This window comes from Peromyscus eremicus, chromosome 2 (assembly GCF_949786415.1).
Source record: "Peromyscus eremicus chromosome 2, PerEre_H2_v1, whole genome shotgun sequence".
NCBI classification, from domain to species: Eukaryota; Metazoa; Chordata; class Mammalia; order Rodentia; family Cricetidae; genus Peromyscus; species Peromyscus eremicus.
Window position 1 is genome coordinate 129,013,356 of NC_081417.1, and position 18,019 is coordinate 129,031,374.

Sequence of the window (18,019 nt, forward strand, 5' to 3'; positions counted from 1 at the left end):
AAAACTACATACATGCAAAAATACTCGTCCATACATGTGCTCATATTGACATACAGATGAAAGTATTTGCAGTGACAAAGTGAAGATATTCTGGTTTAGTCAACCTTGTAAGCACTTCAAAGGAATATACCTACTTTATAAGTTTTAAACTGATAATTTCAGTTAGTTTCCAGCATACAGCAGATTATCAGGGGACATTTACTGAATGATCGGTTGTTTAAATGTCAGTTACTATATCAAAAAATATGAGAAAAAGACCATTTCTGACTATTATTAACATTTTAAGGCCTGGAGTAGCTTAACTTTCTTTACTAATGTTTAAAATATTTCTTGTTTGTTTTAAAAATAGATTCTCCCTATAAGCAAAATCACAGTCATCATGCTTTACCTTCCTGAATGCTGGGATAATAGCATGTGTTATTGTGCTCAGCCAGCACTGACTTTGGTTGGCATTTATGCTTACTTCAGAGCTTGTGTGATCAAAATATCTTTCTAGTACCAAATTAAGTAAGTATATCTCTTCTTTTCTTCCTTCCCTGAACTTTATTCATTGGAAGCACACCTGTCTTGGGCTTTGACTTCACCTGTTAATTTTTTTTTTTATTTCTGTTTGTGTGTACATGCCTGAACACGCCTGTGGAGATCACAAGACAATTTTAGGGAGCTAATTCTTCCACTATGTAGGTCTTAGGAATCATATTTAGGTCATCAAGCTTGGAGGTAAGTGCCTTTACACAATGAGCCATCTTACTAGTTCAATTTCATTTAATATTAAGAAATGGAAAATCTCAGAGAACTTCCAAATAGACAAAATAAAAGAGGGAAAATAGAAGACATAGTAGAAAATGACCAATTACATATATGTGCTAAATACAATGTTGAAAAGCTACCATCTCCAGTATGCACAACCACTCAAGACATCACTCCAACTGAGTTCTAGAAGGATTCCTACCTTGACCAAATTTGACACGTGTAACACTAGAAATAAAACCTACTATAAAATTGAATTTAAATAAACAGAGGGGCTAGAGAGATGGTCAGTGGTTAAAAGCACTGGCTGCTCTTCCAGAGGACTCGGGGGTTCAGTTCCTAGCCTAAACAACTCTAGTTTCAATAGGGATCTGAAACCCTCTCTGGCCTTTCTTCTGGCACTTCATAAACATGCTTATGTACATAAACACAGGCAAAACACTTACATACATAAAATAGTCTTTTAAAAAGAATTATAGCTGTAAAAGATAGAATTTATCCAAACTTAACCTAAGATGCTTAATAACCATTTTAAAAATAATACATCTTAGAACAAAACCATAATTAATGAGGCAACATTGCATACTATTAAGTTATCCTTCTAATAGTTTTAACAGGAATGGAAAGCAGGTGTCATAACCTTCATTTCAAAGATTAGGGAACTAAGATTTAATTAAAAATGAAGTTATCGGGGGCTGGAGAGATGGCTCAGAGGTTAAGAGCACTGACTGCTCTTCCAGAGGTCCTGAGTTCAATTCCCAGCAACCACATGGTGGCTCACAACCATCTTTAATGAGATCTGGTGCCCTTTTCTGGCCTGCAGTCATACATGCTGTATACATAATAATAATAAATAAATCTTTAAAAAAAATGAAGTTATCTGTCTAAGTTTAAAAAGTCCATTCTGTGACACAGTCAAGACTGAATCCCAGTTCTGACTCACAGCCAGAGTTCCTTTACATTAAACTCAATGAGCTTTTGTTAAAACAGTTAAAAAAAAAAAACCCTCAGGGAACAACTTAATTACATACAAGTAAAATACTCATTAGGAACAAAATTACCTGTCATACTTTAAAATATATATAAATATATTGGGGACTGGGAGACAAGTGGATGGGGGACACAGAGGTAAGCAACAGACAGTAGGGACAGGCCAAGCATGCTCATGTCACCCACAGGTGGCAAAAAGAAGCCCTTGAAAAAGCCCAAGAAGGAGGATGAGGAAGACAAGATTTTCAAGTAGAAACAAAAAGAGAAGCAGAAGAAATTTGAGTAACTAAGAGCCAAGGCCATGAGCAAGGACCCCCAGATCACAAATAGAATTAAGAAATCTGGCAAAAAGTACATTGTTCCTTGTGATGGTAACCTTCTTCTATTCCTATTTAAACATACCGATTCTCTGCCATTAACATCTTTTACCACCTACAGGTAGAATCAAGTGTTGTTATTGAGCCTGTTGTACATTTTAATAAACTTTTGTTTAAAAAAAAAAACCGTAAAGTAGCTATTGTCTGTAGTTCTCATTCAGCTACTCCTACCTCAGCTGTGAATTTAAAGAAATTCAATATGGAATCTTGCCTGTGCCTACTGTTCTGTCTCTGTTGTACTCTGACTTCTGCATCACCTTGAAATAAACCAATTCATTTAAAGGCAGAGGGAAAGGCATGTATTTGTGTGTATTTGTGTGTGTGTGTGTGTGTGTGTGTGTGTGTAGAGAGAGAGAGAGAGGCAGAGAGACAGAGAGACAGAGATATTTAAAGGCCAGCAAATGGTTCAAAAGGTAAAGGCATTTGCCATAGACCCTGAACACCTGAGTTCAAGTTTCAGAACCCACATAATGGAGAGAAGGGGTTCCTGCTAATTATCTTCTGATTGCACATATGGCGTAGCATAATCATATTCATCCACACATACACTAAATCTCTTTAGTGCACTTAATAAACAAATAATACCATTGTAGCCACCTCATATACAATAGCTCATGTTTTCATAAGGAAAAGTTTTCAAAACCATTGTTTATCATAGTTCTATTCCTTTAATAGTTACAAAAATTGTATGTGTGCGTGTGTTCTCACAGGTGTGCATGTATGAGCATGTATGTTTGTGTAAGTGTGAACATACATTTGACATAACACATGTGTAGATGTCAAGAGGGCAACCTCCAGTGCTTGACAATGTCTCTTTGTTGTATGCCACTGTACATGCTCAGCTAGCCAGTCCTTACCTTCACCTCCCATCTTCCCATAAGAACCCTGAGATGCATATATGCAGTACTGAGCCCAGCTTCAGGTGGGTTTGGGGGATGTGACCCAGGTCCTAATGCCTGTGCAGCATGCACAACTGTCCACTAAGACATATCCTTAGCCTGGCCTTTTCCAAATTTGACCTTAGTCAATTATAGCAGATGTTGGTATGAATGTAAATTAGGTAAAGGTGAATCAAATAAATTGATGGGTCTTAGCATGGAAATTCCAATTCAGTAAATTCACATTCTACCTTTATTTACTTTGCATTGCCAGAGATGGAACCTCATGCATGAGCCTCATCCAAGCTAAGCATACATTCTGCTGCCATGAGCTACTTCTCCAACACCAAATTATGCTTTTTAACACACATTCCAGAGATTCCAATTAGCCAAATCAGCAACGAATATCCAAGAATTCTTAGGAAAAAAAGTACCCAAATAAGACATAAGAAATTAAAATCCAAAGACAAAGACTACTTTCCAATTTCCACTAACCTTGAATCCAGATTAAAAGAGAATGGGAACCTGTTTTAATCTACTCTCTAAATATAGCAACCTTTGCTCCAACTTATCAGAAGAACCATTTGCCTCACCACAGCCATGTTGTAGAATAACAGACACAAAGAATTTCAGATTTAATACTCTAACATTCTTAGCTTAATAAATCTACTAAAAGTAAATCCTAAAATAAGAATATAATTGTGATGAGTACATGACAGCACTTCTACCCAACTGTTAGGCAAAATTTGGGCCAGAGAAGGGGACTTGGGGCAAGGAGGTTACTGAGGGAAAAAGTCTCTGATCTAATGAGAAACATAAGCAGAAAACAAGATTCTTTTTTTTTTTTTTAAAGTGGAAATGAATGTTTGCCTGTAAAAATGTCTGTGTACTAAATGTATACCTAAGTATGCCTGTTGCCCATGGAGGTCAGAAGAGGGCATCAGATCCCTTGGAAATGGAGTTATGGATAGCTGCAAGCCAACATGTGGGTGCTGGGAACTGAACACAAGTCCTCTGCTATAAACCACTGAACCATCTATCTTTCCAGCATCCAGAAAACAAGACTCTTGAATGAGATTTCTACAATGGATATTAACAATAGGTTCTTAAGACAGTTCCCAATCAGGAGACCATCACAGACAAAATCATAATGGTAAGGATCATCTACTTACAAGCTGCCTCTCCTTGGAAGGCTCAATTCCTTCTGAAAAACAAAACACATAAACAAGTTAAGACAAGAAAAAAAAAAAGCACCCATATGAATCCTGTGAACCGCCTAAATGGCCTAAGAAATGTTTAGCATTGTCTTAATAATAGCACACTTTCTATGCGGTGATCTCTTCCTTTGCCTCTAAAATTTGATGAAAGTTGGGCATGATGGTGCAAGCCTTTAACCCCAGCATTCAGAAGGCAGAGACATGCAGATCTCTATATACTTATTTGTAAAACCAAGCCAGCCTGATCTATATATACTTATTTGTAAAACAGCCAGGGACATACAAGGTTCTGAGCATTCACTTGTCCATACCCATTTCAGAAATATTCCTCTATTACCAATATTCAGCCATGTTTTACATTCAGAAGAGATTTTACTGTTATGCTAAAATGACAATATAAAACACAGAAATGTGAACTTATGGATTTCAAAGGCTATTTCATATGAATTGCTGAGACTTAAAATGTGTTCATTAAATAATCGAATTGTCAAAACCCATCTTTATTAGATAAAACACCCCAACTCTTTCTCCTCTTCCTCCTCCTCCTTCTTTTTTTTTTTTTTTTTTTTTTTTTTTGAGACAGGGTTTCTCTGTGTAGTCCTGGCTGTCCTGGAACTCATTCTGTAGACCAAGCTGGCCTCAAACTCCCAGAGATCCACCTGCCTCTGCCTCCCGAGTGCTGGGATTAAAAGCGTGCACAACTGCCTGGTGTTTCTTCAATTTAATCACTCATTTCATATGCATTTTATTACTCAAAAATGTTATAATTATTGATTTTTTTGTCTTAATTACTATCAATTACCATTTTTCTTTGGTTTATGTAATTTTCATATTAATTGCTTTTAAAAAAGCTTTTGCAAAAAGTTTACATAAAAGGCACAAAAACTATAAAAAATAAATAAGATATTAATAAAACAAATGGTCAGTATGACCTCTTTATTCTTCCCTCCTAAAAGGAAGATATCCCAGATGGTTACACTATGTTTCCCACTAGATGTAACCACCTTCCCAGGTTAGATTCTAGTAACTCTTTGTGCTGCCAGCCTTTAATTAGTAATGAATTACAAAGGATTCATATCACTAGCAGCAAGGATATAAAACAAATATGGAGGCAGAGTATGCTTTAAAATATTTTAGTCAGACATTATAATACAGAAAACACAAAACAAAAGATGATTACAAAGACTAGAGAGATTGTTCGGTAAAGTACTTAGCATGCAAGCATGAGAGCTTAAATTAGTCCTCCAGAGCCAATATAAAAAGCTAGATGCTTAATAATTTCAGTGCTACAGGGGCAGAGATAGACAGATCTTTGGGGCTTGCTGGTCAGCCAGCTTCATCAAATAGGGCAGCCCCAGGTCCCAGTGAGAGAACCTATCTCAAAAAACAAGGTGGATCATTCTGAGAAATGATACTCTCTGGCCTCCATGTTGATGCACACCCTTATTCACATATGAAACCATATACGTCTAACTTAAACATATAAAGTAATAACTATGTGTCTGTAATACATAAAAAGACACCTACATTAACTATTAAGGATAGTTCTAGTTAAGGTTTTATATACACCCTTACAGTAAGAACTGGGACCCCTGTAACTTGCTTTCAGTGTTTTAAGTCCCAGTTTTTTACCAGTCCCCTTTTTAAAAATTCTCCCTAAAACTCAAGTTTTTTCAATGGAGTGTAACTGGGTATATAAACCACACTCTAGGTCAGGCCCCATGCCCAGGAGTAGTTGGTCAACACAAAACAGACTCCAAGGTTTTTTGTGTGCTTTTTGTATTATTTTGTCTGCTGTGGGATGTTCTGTATGCTGTGAATGTGTTGCTCTGATTGGTTGATAAATAAAAAGCTAATTGGCCAGTAGCCAGACAGAAAGTATAGGCGGGATAAACAGACAATGAGAATTCTGGGAAAAGGAAGGCTGAGTCGGGAGATGCCAGCCCACAGTCCAGGGAGCAGCATGTAATGGCACACAGGTAGAGCCATGGAAAACATGGCGACATATAGATTAAAAGAAATGGGCTGAGTTTAAATGTAAGAGCTAGCCAATGGAAAGCCTGAGCTAATGGCCAAACAGTCTTAATTAATATAAGCTTCTGAGTGATTATTTTATAAGTGGCTGTGGGGTCTGTGGGGCTGGACAGGACCTGGGAAAACTTCAGCTACATTTGTCTAATTGTTTTTTGTTTTGATTCTCCAGTTTGTTTTTGGTTTTTGAGAGAGAAAATGAGAACATGAGGTTGGATGGGTAGAGAAGTGGGGAGAATCTAGGAAGAACTAGGAAAAGGGAAAGAATATGATTAAAATATATCACATAAAATGTTTAAATAAAAAAAATTAAACTGTTAAAAAAAAAAAAAGAATTCCTCCCTATTCCCCTGCTAGTCCAAGAATTGAACCTAGAATCTTATACATGCTGGTAAGTAATATACCATGGAGCTATATATATTCCCGATTCTTTTTTTACTTTGTATTTCACAGCAGGGTCTTATTATGTTGTCTTATTATGCTAGCCCTGAACCCACTCTGTGACACAGGCAGGCTTCATATTTGCAATCCTCTGCCTCAAGTCTCCAGAACAGCCAGATTACAGACCTGAGTTGAGTCATCAAGAATAACTAAAACTATACTTCGTTTGTTATTTTTATTTGTCTTCTCATTATTATCTAATGTATTATATTATCTAATATTATCATTATTATCTAATAAGATAACTAATATAACTAATAACTATATAACATATAGTCTCACCTATAAATATACCAATATGTATTTATCCAATTCTCAAATACAAATTTATTTCTTTCATTCTTTTTCTACTTCATCAAAACTATACTTCTATATAAACATACTTTTTCGGTTTTTTTCAAGACAAGATTTCTCTGTGTAGCTCTGGCTGTCCTGGAACTCACTTTGTAGAACAAGCTGGCCTCAAACTCACAGAGCTCCTCCTGCTTCCGCCTCCTGAGTGCTAAGATTAAAGGTGTGCACCACCACTGACCAGCACACATTTTTATACTTATTTCCTAGGATACATCTACAAAATATTTCTTGTACTATGTAGAGTAAAGCAGACTTATAATCCCAGCACTGGAAATGTACAGGCAAGAGGATTAGAGTTCAAAGTCATCCTCAGATACACAGTAAATCTGAGGTCAACCTGGGCTATATCAGATCCTATCTAAAAAAAGAAAAAAAAGTTCCTGAAAAATATTATTTCAGAAATATTATCAGACATTCCAAACTTTTCCAAAGAACCATTGGACCAATAACCCTCTACTTCCAAAGATTTGCACATTTTTTCATTCCCAGATTTAGCTCTAATCTTAAACACTTATAATTGCTTGTATAATTATCAAGGCTAAAATGTCCAATGTTCTTTTTAATCAAACTTCATTCTACCTATAAGTCTCTCCCCCCCCCCATTTCAGATAATGGTAGTTCCATGAACTAACAAAAGAAAACAAACATAAAGAATTGTTCTATAATATTGGTATGGGAAATAATTTTTGAGATAATATCCCTATGATGGTCTGAAACTCATGGCCTCCACTGATCCTCCTACCTCAGCTTCTTAAGCTGTTGGGACTAAAGGTGCATCCCTAGATAAGAGAGTATTTGGATGAGATACAACAGAAAATTATACTTTGCTTTACTACTGGAAAGTTCTATCAACAACCTAATGCTAGTTTTTACAATGGCTCTCTGCAGGCAGGAGTTAGCTTTTCAAGATAACCCCCTGCCACTTACTATCAACAACTGCCATGGACCAAAGTTAAGTTTTAATGAGTTCTACATGACTCCTAGTACATCTCATCCAATAAACTTTAATCAAATGCCCTGCTTTGCACTGTTTCATATCCTTCCCTGCTATGGGAAACCAGCTATATCAGGAAAGCTACAGGTTTTTGCAAACACTATTAATTGTGTTAGGAAAAACTGCAGTCTTTTTACAAACCTCAATTAGCTAAAACCTTGTTAATAGAAATTGTAAATCTTAAAATGCATATGTCTCTAAGTTTGAACTTCAAAATTGTAAAACTTCTTTTGTCCATGCCTAATGCTTACTTCTTACTAAAAAGGGGCTTGAAACATGCCCCCATTGCCACAGTATCAGAAGCCTGAACTCTGACTATGGTCCCAGTTAACTGGAAGCTTCTTCCCCACCCCCCCTCCTCTCTCTCTCTCTGAATAAAGTTTGCTTCTGGTTTAAAAAACTTTGGTGGTCTGTACCTCATTATTTGCACCACCCCTCCCCTGACCCAACATCCCCATTACCTCAAACTCTCTGCATTCTTATAAACTTTCAATTAGTGTGCCAAACATCTATTCCTCTTGAAGAAAAAAAAAATTCCCGTAATTACTACATACCCCTTTCCAATTACTACTTCATCAAATAAAATGTTAGTCTCTAAAAACTATTGCTGTACCCTAAACTCTAATATATATTGCTAGAATAGTCTCTACAATTGCATTAATCATTGTAGGTCCTTCAAACTCATGCATTTGCAAATTACTTCCTGTTGAAGATGATACTTCCCAAAGAAACAAAACAAAGAAAATATTTTCTGATTACAGTGAAAAAACAAAAGTCCATGAACTATATTCTGAAGTTAGAGAGAAGACTACACACCGGGTGGCGGTGTGCACGCCTTTAATCCCAGCACTCGGGAGGCAGAGCCAGGCGATCTCTGTGAGTTCGAGGCCAGCCTGGGCTACAGAGCAAGATCCAGAACAGGCTCTAAAACTACATGAAGAAACCCTGTCTTGAAAAATCAAAAACAAAACAAAAGGTGACAACACATACTAAATCCTAGAAATCACTTGCTCCCTTTCATTTACCATAAAGCAAACTTCTGATGGTATTACACATATTCAGTGATGCCATGTGGGAATCACTGCCTATGTATGTATTACTCTGTATTCAAAATAACTAAACTCATAAAATATTTTCAAAGAAAAGACAAATGCCAAGTGTCCAAAGGCAATAACCACTACCCCCACAAGTAAATATGCAAGCAAGAGTCACAAAGTTGGTGCTTGCCCTTCATGTCCACAGTCACCAGTTAGGGGAAGGGTTGATTTGTAGTTTGGCTTAAGTATGATTTGAGTTTTTCCCCCAGTGCCAGAGATTGAAACCAGGGCCCCACTGCCCTACCGAACTACAGTCCAGCTCAGGTCTATATATTAAGCCGTTTCAGACTGAGGTAGTTCCCTCCCTGAACTTCCCACACACTTTCTAAGGAATTCACAGAGTACAATCTTGTGTGTGTTTGTCACAGTGACCAAATACCTAAAAAACAAAAAACAAACAAAAAAAAAACTTAAGGAAGGAAAGATTTACTTTGTTCATGGTTTCAGAGACTTCAGTGTCTTAAAGTAGAAAGAGAGACAAACGCCTGTGTTAGTGGGCTTTCTTCTTCCTTACTTAGTCCATCTAGGCTCCCAGGGGAGAAATTGGAATCACCCATACTCAAGGTAGACCACCCTTCCCTTTAATGAATCCTTTCTTGAAATAATACTCCCACCACCCTATCACATATCCCCCTTAAAGGTATGCTTTACTAATCTCCTAGATCAGTGGTCTCATCCTGTAGGTCTTGGAGGTCAAATGACCCTTTCACAGAGGTCACATATCGGGAATTTTACATTGAAGGGCTCTATCTATCTAGCAAGCCCGAAAATGGCAAACATGGTGTCAAGTGGTTTTGCATTATACCCTTCTCCCCCATGCTAAAAACAGACTACATTCTTAAAGCTAGACACCAAGGTCTACTTCCTTATTTGGCCACTTCCTCCTCCTAAGGCCAACCATGAAGGTCCAGCTATCAAAGCACTTAGGTCCAGCAATCAAAAGCCCCTTTTGGCTACCCTAATTAACACACCCAATCAAAACAAGCCAACCCATCCTAACATGGGTTTTCCCCTTTCCCTTTATAAACTGCCATTTGCCTATGGGTCATGTCGTCTCCTCTCTATCCAGTGGCAGTCCTTTGTTCCTCTGGGGCAAATATACCTTCCCCCCTCCCCTGTTCCTTTCACCTTCTCCCTCTTCTATCTCCTGTCTTTGTCTCTAACTCCCTGTCCTTTGTCCCTCTGGGGCAAATAAATCTCCTTTGTGCTGAGAACTTGGTCTTGGTGTGTCCTGTGCTGACTCCAGTCATACAAGTCGTAACAGTAGTTATGAAGTAGCAATGAAAATAATTTTATAGTTGGGTCACTACAACATGAGAAACTGTATGAAAGGGTCACAGCCTTGGTAAGGGAGAGAACCACTGTCCTAGCTACTTCTTAATCCAATCCAGATTAACCATCATAGTATACATTTTCCACTATTCATTCACCTTCCTTTGCACAAAGCCCTGAATCTCATCCACAGTACAGCATAAACTGGGTATGGTGCTGCAAGCCTATAATCCCGGCACTCAGAGAAAGTAGAGACAGAAGGATGAGAAGTACAAGGTCATCCTCAGCTACATAGTGAGTTCTGGACCAGCCTGGGCTAGAGACTCTATTTTAAAAAACAAATAAATACAAAATTAAGAAAACACAATAAATGTGTGAAGCATCAGAGCAAAAAAAAAAAAAAAAATAGAGGCTTAAGAGGACTACATTGAAAATCTTTTCTTTAAATTTCCAAAGGTATCTAACTTTTAAACCCAGTACTTGAGAGGCACAGACAAGTGGATTTCTGAGTTCTAGGCCATCATGGTCTATATATCAAGTTCTAGGCCAGCCGGGGCTGCAAAGCAAGACCTGTCTCAACAAAACAAAAACAAATGTCCATTAAAAATCAACAAGGCGTGGTGGTGGTGGTGGTGGTGGTGGTGGTGGTGGTGGTGGTGGTGGTGCACGCCTTTTATCCCAACACTCAGGAGACTGTGAGTTTGAGGCCAGCATGGTCTACAGAGCCAGATCCAGGACAAGCACCAAAACTACACAAAGAAACCCTGTCTTGGAAAAAAAAAAAAAATCAACAAAAGATAGCTCACACACATTCAAGTTGTATTCTGACTTACACAGAAGAACACAGGTGACCAAGGGAATATATAGGACTTCGGAGTTCGGATGTGATTTTTGCTGCCACACCAGCATGATCTTTGAGATTTTTAAGTAAAAGAACTCCATGTATAAAATACCTGGTACCTGGAAGAATGTGTTTTTAAAATAGAACAGAATCCATGTAGCAGAGGAATTCTAACTATTCAGGACTGATCTGATTATTCTTGTCTGCAAAGACGCTAGACTTACGTCAGTGAGATTTAAAAATGACATATTTAGGTCTTAACTGCATGCTGATGACTGGGGGGTTAATACGTACAGAAGGAAAACTCAAAAGAATGAATCTGAGAAAAGGGAAATACAAACAAACAGAAATGAGTGCCACGCAACACTGACTAGGGATTATATGTGTGGCAGAGCAAAAAAGTAGGTTCACCATAAAGAAAAAAAAAAATCCCTTAACCTTTGAAGTCATCTAACTTACTAACTTGATAAAAATATTTTAGAATACAAAAGACTGTTATGGATAAAGCTTTACAAAAATTCTCTTTCTCTTTTTAAAAATCAAATGCCCTATGGGAAAGATAACCAAACTACAATCCCTAGACCCAGAGATGTTAGGTAAAGAGGAAAGGGGTAATGTAGAGATCTCCCTAGGAGTGGGAATAGATTTTACAGGTGGACTGGGGGCAGGTAGGGAAGGAAGCATGGGAATCAGGTTTGGGGGGTGGAGTGCAGAGATGGAATTGGGAGGGGGAACATTTGGGAAAAACCTAGTATAGTAGAAATTTCCTGGAATCTATGAAGGTGATCATAAAGAAGACTCCTAGTAATGGGGGATATGGAGTCTCAACTGGTCACCTCTTGTAGCCACATAAGGCTTCCAGTGGTAGGACAAGATTACAATCGAGTTGTTGTCCAAACGATCCAGGATTTACATGAAGACTAAATGTTCTCTCCACAAACAGACAGCAGAGCCCCACTGCTGAGGATAACACCCACACAACTCATTGAACATGGAGAAGTAGAGCTAGCAGCTACATGGAGCCCTCACCCATACATTCTAGTCTCTTTAGTGTAGGAGGGTACTTTGAAGGGTACCTACAAGAAAAGTGTGGACACCAAACCAGCAACAAAACCTTTGACCTACAATCCGTCCTGCCTATAAAATATACTAGGGCAGTGTTGGCACAGAACTTGTGGGAGCGGCCAACCAGTATCTGATCTGACCTAAGGCCCACTCCACAAGAAGGAACTCATACCCGATACTGCTTGGGTAACCAAGAACCAAAGACTAGAGACTAGACAGCCCAGAGACCTAGGTTAAAAACCAAACACTACTAGCCTTGAAGAAGGAGAAGAAGAAGAGGAGGAGGAGGAGGAGGAGGAGGAGGAGGAGGAGGAGGAGGAAACACACACAGAATAAAATAATCCCCAATGATATTCTGCTATACTCATAGATCAGGATCCAGTCATCAGAGAGGTTTTCTCCATCAGCAGATGGGAACAGATGCAGAGATCCACAGCCAGACATGTAGAGAAAGAGTCTAAATGGGAAGTCTCCATCAAATCCCTCCCCTCTGAGCTCAGGGAATCCCACAGAAGAGGTGCAGAAAGACTATAAAGAACCAGGGGATGGAAGACACCAAGAGCACAAACAAGGCCCTTTGAATCAACTAAGCACAGCACACAGGCAGGCGCTCACAGAGACTGAAGCAGCAAGCCCAGGTCCTCTGAGTATGTATTATAGCTATTAGCTTAGGTTTTTTTGTTTGTTTGTTTGGTTTTTTTTTTTTTTTTTTTTTTGGTTTTTTGAGACAGGGTTTCTCTGTGTAGCTTTGCCCCTTTTCCTGGATCTCGCTCTGTAGACCAGGCTGGCCTCGAACTCACAAAGATCCACCTGCCTCTGCCTACCAAGTGCTGGGATTAAAGGCATGCGCCACCACCGCCCGGCTAGCTTAGTATTTTTAATGGAACTCCTCACTGTGAGAACAAGTGGGTCCCTGACTCTTACATCTACTATTGGAACTTTTTTCCTCCTGTTGCATTGTGTCCAATTTTGATATGATAGTTTTTCTTTCATATTATTATTGTATTTTATCATGTTTGGTTGTTATCTCTCTCTTTTTTTTTTTTTTTTTTTTTTTTTGGTTTTTCGAGACAGGGTTTCTCTGTGTAGCTTTGCGCCTTTCCTGGAACTCACTTGGTAGCCCAGGCTGGCCTCGAACTCACAGAGATCCACCTGGCTCTGCCTCCCGAGTGCTGGGATTAAAGGCGTGCGCCACCACTGCCCGGCTGGTTGTTATCTCTTAAAAGCCTGTTCTTTTCTAATGAGAGACAGAAAGGGAGTGGATCTGGAGGGGGGGGGGAATGGGAGAAATAGAGGGAGGGAAAACTATAATCAGGATATATTATGAGAGAAAAGAATCTATTTCCTTTTTTTAGAAAAGCATCTATTTTCAATAAAAGAAAAATATTCTTTTAAAAAATAGAAAGCTTGACATTTCTGTGCCTCTTGATTTTGTTTTTTAAGGACTGAAAACTGAATCACCCTTTATATGATGATCATAACTTATTAATGGACATAATATCTAAATAAAAATCCCAAGTAAATTTTTGCAGTAATAATACTTCCCAATATGCCTTAAGTATTAAGTATTTCTGAACAATGGCACTTTAAAAATTCTGATTTCTGAGCAGCATGGTCAGAAAAGGAGAAAAGAGGAGACACAAAATTAGATTTTACCTAAGGCTAATAATTTTACCTACACAATCAATACTCTAAATTTAGAACCTGACGCTAGAATCTCTATGTAATAAAGACTTTATGGGCAAATACCTGATGTGGAAATGATAGTGCTGAGAGTTGACAGAAAAACGTGTTTGTTTATGGTGACTAGTGAGTTGACCTTTCAAAGCTCAAATAAAATTATTTCTAACAAAGTGAACTGGGAAACTAGGCACTATAAAAGTGCCTTCCTCAATTCACAAAGAATGCCAATGTCAAATGTCTCTCAATATAGTTGTTTCAAAAGCAGAAAAAGAGGATGAAAGTCAAGTTTTACCGTAAGACCTACATCTGAGTTGCTTTTCATGCAAAACAGTTAATCCCTATACCAGATGTGGACTCCTCTAGAAAAGCTGCTCACATACAATCTCCAGGCATCTTTTTACCAGTAAATGTATGGATATGCATTGTATGACTTTTCATCCTCTTCTTTTTGCAGCACAGAGAATTTCGGCCCAAGAATAAGGCCATCACAGAGCAATAAAGCTAAGCTATTATTCTTCCAACTTGTGTCTTCTTTCACATAAACCATTAAATTAATCATTACATAAACCAGTGTATTCTAGTATTTGTTATCACTATTTTGTAGCAAAATTATAGTAGTGTAGTTTCTTTTACTTCACTTTTTTAAAATTTCTTTTACTTTCAAAACAGCTGATCTGATATAGGCTACCTTCACTCAAACTTGACCTGGTTTTTTTTGTTGCTGTTTTTTAATTCTCAAATATTTTTATATTCTTAATTATGTTTATCTTTTTGTGGGTATGTGCCCATGAGCGCAGACCCCAAGGAGGCCAGTGGCATCAATCAGAACCCCCTGAGTTACAGGTGGTTGTGAGCCATCTGATAAGGGTGTTAGAAACTGAGCTTAGAGCCTCTCCAAGAGCAGACAACATCGTTAACTGTTGAGCCACCTCTCTAGTCTCTAGGCTTTGTTGTGGGTTTTTTGTTTGTTTGGTTTTGTTTTGTTGATACAGGGTCTCACTAAGTAGCTCTAGCTGTTCTGGAACTAACTATGTAGACAAGGCTAGCCTCAACTCAAAGATGTGCCTGCCTCTGCCTCCGAAGTGCTGGAATTAAAGGTGTGCACTGATATGCTCAGCTTTTGTTTGCTTTTTTATTAAACAGTCTTCTTTAGAGCTATTGAAGTTTTCTCCCAGAAGTTGGGAATCAGTTGTTTGCTGTGGGATGGTCTGTATGTCAAATGTGTTGCTGATTGGTCAATAAACAAATCACTGATTGGCCAGTGGCCAGGCAGGAAGTATAGGCGGGACTAACAGAGAGAATTGAGAGAACAGGAAGCTGGGTGGGGGAGACACTGCCAGCCGCCACCATGACAAGCTGCATGTGAAGATCCCGGTAAGCCATGTGGCAAGGTATAGATTAATGGAAATGGATTAATTTAAGCTGTAAGAACAGTTAGCAAGAAGCCTGCCACGGCCATACAGTTTGTAACCAATATAAGTCTCTGTGCTTATTTGGTTGGGTCTGAGTGGCTGTGGGACTGGCGGGTGAGAGAGATTTGCCCAGACTGTGGGCCAGGCAGGAAAATTCTAGCTACAGTTGTTTCACTTTATTGTTTTGAGACTGTCTCCCTCATGTAGCCTTAGATGGCCTCAAACTAACAGAAATACCTAGTGCAAGGATCAAAGGTTTGTGTGCCAACACAGTATCAGGCCATTCTCATCAACTCTACAAATTAGAATCTTTACAATACTGCTATTTTTACCATTATATACAATACATCTTTACTTCTATGTCTCTCAAAACATTTCATAGTATTCTTATAATAGGCATATTTCTTTGTAAAAGTTAATTTTTTATATTGGGGGAATTCTATTGTTAGTAATGGTGACATATTTTCTATGTATTTTCTAGTGGGCTACTGCTAGTATATTAGAATATTATTTTTTGATCTTACGTCTGGTAACTTTCCTCAGCTGTTTATTTTGAGACTAGTCTCATATAATTCAGGCCTGCCTCAAATTCACTGCATAGCTGAGGCTGGCCATAAACTCTTGCTCTTCCTGCCTCAGTCTCCCCAGTGTTGGCATTACAGACTTGTGCCATCATGCCTGTCATAAACTTCCCATTTTCTTTCTGAGAAAGGATCTCATATATCCCAGACTGATCTCAAAGTCATTATACAGCTAAGACACCTTGGACATCTGGCGTCACTTTCTGATTATAGGCACAAGAAGTCATTTCTAGTTTATATGTACTAAGATCCAACCCAAGGCCACATCCATGCCTCGAAGGTACTCTAGCAACTGAGCTGTATATACTTAGCAACGACCTAATAACTTTTAGTTAACTCCTTTGGCATTTCTAGCAAACAGCTACTTCATGACATCTATTAGAACTTTTTTCTTTTTACTCAGTATTTATGCAGTTCTATTTTTCTCTTATTATACTGTATAGAACTTTTTAAACTTAGTAAGAATGGTAAGAACAGATATTCTTTCCTTCATTGTTGTGTTTATTCATGCATTCAGCAAATGTAGCTTTGCACCTGGACTATTCTCATCACTGGCTACATAAAATGGCAAACTAACTAGACAAGGTCCCTTCTCTAGGGAAATATTATGTTGCTTCCTCTAAGAAACCTGGTAAAGAAAGTTGCTAGGATGAAAGCAGCTTGTACCTTGGATGATTTTTTTCTGGAAAACATTTAGGTAGTCTAACTTATACAAAATAATATAAGTAAGTACTTACTTAACTAGGTACACAATTACCTTCAGTATGCTCAGGCACACAAACCTAAAACTTGCTGTGAAAGTATTATTATTTTGAATAACTGAACAATCTAAACTACTGCTTTTCAAACAGTATTTCTATTTCAAAGTGTGTCAGTAAAGTCTTTTAGAAAATAAACCTTGAGGTAAATTTAAAACAAACAAACAAAAGAGCCCGGCAGTCATGGAGCATGCCTTTAATTGGGGTTAAAGCATTCCGGTGGCAGAGGCAGGTAGATCTCGGTGAGTCTGAGGCCAGGCCGATCTACAGAGCTAGCTAATTCCAGGACAGGCTCCAAAGCTAAACAGAAAAACCCTTTGGGGGTGGGGGAGAATATACAGCTATTAAAAGGAAGCAAAACAAAACTCCCTCCAGCTATGTAATATGACAGTTTGGTACTCTTACTAGACAAAAATAGTTTCAAAAGAAAGAGCTTCAACTTAACAGAGAAATAAAGGACCTAACAGATGTTATGACTCAAATGGACTTAGATATCTACAGAACATTCTACCCTAACACAAAAGAATATACCTTCTTCCCAGCACCCCATGGAACCTTCTCAAAAATTGACCACATGCTTGGTCACAAAGCAAATCTCAACAGATACAAAAACATTGGAATAACCTCCTGCATCTTATCAAACCACCATGCCTTAAAGTTAGATTTCAACAACAACAAAAACTATAGAAAGCCTACAATCTCATGGAAACTGAGTAATGCCCACCTGAAGCACCAATGGGTCAAGGAAGAAATAAAGAAATTAAAGATTTCCTAGAATTCAATGAAAATGAAAGCACAACATACCCAAACTTATGGAACACTATGAAAGCAGAGCTAAGAGGAAAATTCATAGCACTAAATGCACACATAAAGAAGTTGGAGAAATCTCATACCAATGACTTAACAGCACAACTGAAAGCTCTAGAACAAAAAGAAACAAACTCACCCAGGAGAAATAGATGCCAGGAAATAATCAAATTGAGGGTGGAAATCAATGAAATAGAAATAAAGAGAACAATACAAAGAATCAAAGAAACAAAACGTTGATTTTTTGAAAAAAATCAACAAGACAGACAAACCCCTATCCAAATTAACCAAAAGGCAAAGAGAGAGCATCCAAATTAACAAAATCAGAAATGAAAAGGGAGACGTAACAACAGACAATGAGAAAATCAGAGAATCATCAGGTCATACTTCAAAAACCTATACTCCTCAAAATTGGAAAATCTGAAAGAAATGAACAATTTTCTGGATAGATACCACATACCAAAGTTAAAT

General features: G+C 38.0%; 1 protein-coding gene across 5 annotated transcripts in view; it reads right to left on the reverse strand.

The window, feature by feature from the left end:
- The window catches only part of Mast2 (microtubule associated serine/threonine kinase 2), a 171,146-nt gene that overhangs the window by 97,502 nt on the left and 55,625 nt on the right, over positions 1-18,019 (reverse strand). For all 5 annotated transcript variants that reach the window (XM_059254765.1, XM_059254764.1, XM_059254763.1 and 2 more), the window contains one exon: positions 4,168-4,199. In XM_059254765.1, coding sequence (XP_059110748.1) covers positions 4,168-4,199 — 32 coding nt within the window. The remainder of the gene's footprint in view (positions 1-4,167; positions 4,200-18,019) is intronic.